At 64.3% G+C, this 3,577-nt stretch overlaps 1 protein-coding gene across 1 annotated transcript in view; it reads left to right on the top strand.

Moving 5' to 3' along the window:
• Window positions 1-2: 2 nt before the first annotated feature.
• The window catches only part of CELSR3 (cadherin, EGF LAG seven-pass G-type receptor 3), a gene marked incomplete at its 5' end in the record, with an annotated part of 35,914 nt that continues 32,339 nt past the window's right edge, over window positions 3-3,577 (top strand). Inside the window, one exon of the mRNA XM_014538980.1 lies at window positions 3-2,278. Within this exon, the coding sequence (XP_014394466.1) occupies window positions 3-2,278 (2,276 nt within the window). The remainder of the gene's footprint in view (window positions 2,279-3,577) is intronic.

Genomic DNA, 3,577 nt, shown 5'->3' with positions numbered 1-3,577 from the left:
GCCTCATTAGCACCAGCGGCCGCGTGGACCGGGAGCACATGGAGAGCTACGAGCTGGTCGTGGAGGCCAGCGACCAGGGCCAGGAGCCGGGGCCGCGCTCGGCCACCGTGCGTGTGCACATCACCGTCTTGGATGAAAACGACAACGCGCCGCAGTTCAGCGAGAAGCGGTACGTGGCTCAGGTGCGCGAGGACGTGCGCCCCCACACGGTGGTGCTGCGCGTCACGGCCACGGACCGCGACAAGGACGCCAACGGCCTGGTGCACTACAACATCATCAGCGGCAACAGCCGCGGCCACTTCGCCATCGACAGCCTCACGGGGGAGATCCAGGTGGTGGCCCCGCTGGATTTTGAGGCCGAACGCGAGTACGCTCTGCGCATTCGGGCGCAGGATGCGGGCCGGCCCCCGCTGTCCAACAACACGGGCCTGGCCAGCATCCAGGTGGTGGACATCAATGACCACGCACCTATATTTGTCAGCACGCCCTTCCAGGTGTCCGTTTTGGAAAACGCGCCCCTGGGCCACTCGGTCATCCACATCCAGGCGGTGGACGCAGACCACGGGGAGAATGCCAGGCTGGAGTACTCGCTGACCGGGGTGGCCCCCGACACACCCTTCGTCATCAACAGCGCGACCGGCTGGGTCTCTGTGAGCGGCCCCCTGGACCGCGAGTCTGTGGAGCATTACTTCTTCGGTGTGGAGGCCCGAGACCATGGCTCACCCCCTCTGTCCTCCTCAGCCAGTGTCACGGTGACTGTGCTGGACGTGAATGACAACCGGCCCGAGTTCACCACGAAGGAGTACCACCTGAGGCTGAATGAGGATGCCGCCGTGGGCACCAGTGTGGTCAGCGTGACCGCTGTGGACCGGGATGCCAACAGTGCCATCAGCTACCAGATCACAGGTGGCAACACCCGCAACCGCTTTGCCATCAGCACCCAGGGCGGGGCCGGGCTGGTGACGCTGGCCCTGCCCCTGGACTACAAGCAGGAGCGCTACTTCAAGCTGGTGCTCACCGCCTCTGACCGGGCCCTGCATGACCACTGCTACGTGCACGTCAACATCACCGACGCCAACACCCACCGGCCTGTCTTCCAGAGCGCCCACTACTCCGTGAGCGTGAACGAGGACCGGCCCGTGGGCAGCACTGTGGTGGTCATCAGCGCCTCGGACGACGATGTGGGGGAGAACGCGCGCATCACCTACCTGCTGGAGGACCACCTGCCCCAGTTCCGCATCGACGCCGACTCGGGGGCCATCACGCTGCAGGCCCCGCTGGACTATGAGGACCAGGTGACCTACACGCTGGCCATCACCGCGCGAGACAACGGCATCCCACAGAAGGCGGACACCACCTATGTGGAGGTGATGGTCAATGACGTGAACGATAACGCCCCCCAGTTTGTGGCCCCCCACTACACGGGGCTGGTCTCGGAGGACGCCCCGCCTTTCACCAGCGTCCTGCAGATCTCAGCCACTGACCGGGACGCTCATGCCAACGGCCGGGTCCAGTACACTTTCCAGAACGGGGAAGACGGGGATGGGGATTTTACCATCGAGCCCACCTCGGGCATCGTCCGCTCGGTGAGGCGGCTGGATCGGGAGGCCAGGCCAGTGTACGAGCTGACGGCCTACGCTGTGGACCGAGGTGTGCCTCCGCTTCGGACTCCGGTCAGCATCCAGGTGACCGTGCAGGACGTGAACGACAACGCCCCCGTCTTCCCCGCCGAGGAGTTCGAGGTCCGGGTGAAGGAGAACAGCATCGTGGGTTCGGTGGTGGCCCAGATCACGGCGGCGGACCCCGACGAGGGCCCCAATGCCCACATCATGTACCAGATCGTGGAGGGGAACATCCCTGAGCTGTTCCAGATGGACATCTTCTCCGGAGAGCTGACGGCGCTCATCGACCTGGACTACGAGGCTCGCCAGGAGTATGTGATCGTGGTGCAGGCCACGTCCGCCCCGCTGGTCAGCCGAGCCACCGTGCACGTCCGCCTCGTCGACCAGAACGACAACAGCCCTGTGCTCAACAACTTCCAGATCCTTTTCAACAACTACGTGTCCAACCGCTCGGACACCTTCCCCTCCGGCGTCATCGGGCGCATCCCAGCGTACGACCCCGACGTCTCCGACCACCTCTTCTACTCGTTTGAGCGCGGCAATGAGCTGCAGCTGCTGGTGGTCAACCAGACCAGCGGGGAGCTTCGGCTCAGCCGCAAGCTGGACAACAACCGCCCGCTGGTGGCCTCCATGTTGGTGACCGTCACAGGTAAGGGGTGGGGGCAGGCAAATGACTTGTCCGGGCCTCCGGGCCTCCACAGGGCACCTCAAACCAAAGAGGGATCTCCACGCCTTCTAAGAATCCCGGCACCGCCCGGGATCTGCCATAGGCCTCAGGTTAGGTTCATACAGTCCCTGCTTAGGCTCTTGGGAAGTCTCTACAGGAAAAAAGACTATGAGCTGTCTACTACCCCAGGGATGGCCCCTCCCTCCAAAGGCTGGAGGTCCTGGGTGAATGGTCTGGAGGTCACAGAAAAGCCAGCAGAGGCCGGTCAGCCCGCACCACACCCCTGTCCAGAGGATGGGTTCTTTTGGGTCCACTCTGCCCCTCACCCCTCCGTGCGGGAGAGGGGAGCCAGTGGTTTAGTGGTCACAAACAGCAGCGTACTCTGGCGGCTTCGGGCAGAGGGGGCCGCATTGGCCTGGCTACTATCCAAGGGACTGACCAGGCCCTGCCCTTTGGGAAAACAGGCCTGCACAGCGGGTGTCACAGAGCCCCTCCTGGGGAGCTGCCGTGGGGAGGCTCTGGTCACCCTGCTCTGGAGGCTGCGTTCGCTTCCCAGTGCGGGGCCTGGTTCCTGGCCCTGCTGAAGCAGGCGCCACCTCCACGTGGCACTCAACTTACGCACCAACCACCAGACCTCACCGACCGCCCAGCGTGTGCCATGGTCTGGGGACAGGCATATAAGCCCCTCATCCTCATTCCCGGGGGGGCCACTGAGATCGAAGGACCCGGGTCTGGGGTGATGGCAACTCACTGAGGGTGGGAGAGGTTGGGGTGCACGACCCTGCTGGTGCGAGGGAGCTGACTGACCCGAGGGGGTGGGTTGAGTGTTACAGGGCCTGGGCCAGGGGAAAGCAGTTGCTGACAGAGATAGGGATGGGTGACCCCTGACTAGAAGCCTCTGTGTTTTGGAGGGTGTCTTGCTGGTTCTGCAGTGCTGGGGGTGGGGAGGATGGGTGGTCAGTGTCCTGAGTGGGGTGGCCTGCTGGCTAGGATAACTTGGGCAAGGGTGAGTCGCACTTCGACTCTCTCGTGTTCTGTTGGAGGAGTGGCTTGCGGACCTCTGGGCACTGGGTGGGGAGGGGTTGCTGGTTGGTCCCTGGCCCAGGCCCCTCCTTGTGCTGGAGGGAGGCGAGAGGAAGCAGCAACTTGCTGACCCCTTGACACGGAGAGCTGGGTCCACCAGGGCCACAGTGGTCACGAGTCCCTTGGCAGGGTCAGCCTGCTGACTCGGGGGCCAGCGCCCTGGGCCGTCACTGGCCCGAGCCCTCTGTGTCCCTGGCAGGGCCGC

Source organism: Myotis brandtii, unplaced genomic scaffold, assembly GCF_000412655.1.
Source record: "Myotis brandtii unplaced genomic scaffold, ASM41265v1 scaffold207, whole genome shotgun sequence".
NCBI classification, from domain to species: Eukaryota; Metazoa; Chordata; class Mammalia; order Chiroptera; family Vespertilionidae; genus Myotis; species Myotis brandtii.
Note: the sequence above shows the minus strand (reverse complement) of the source record. Positions and strands in the feature narration are given on the sequence as shown.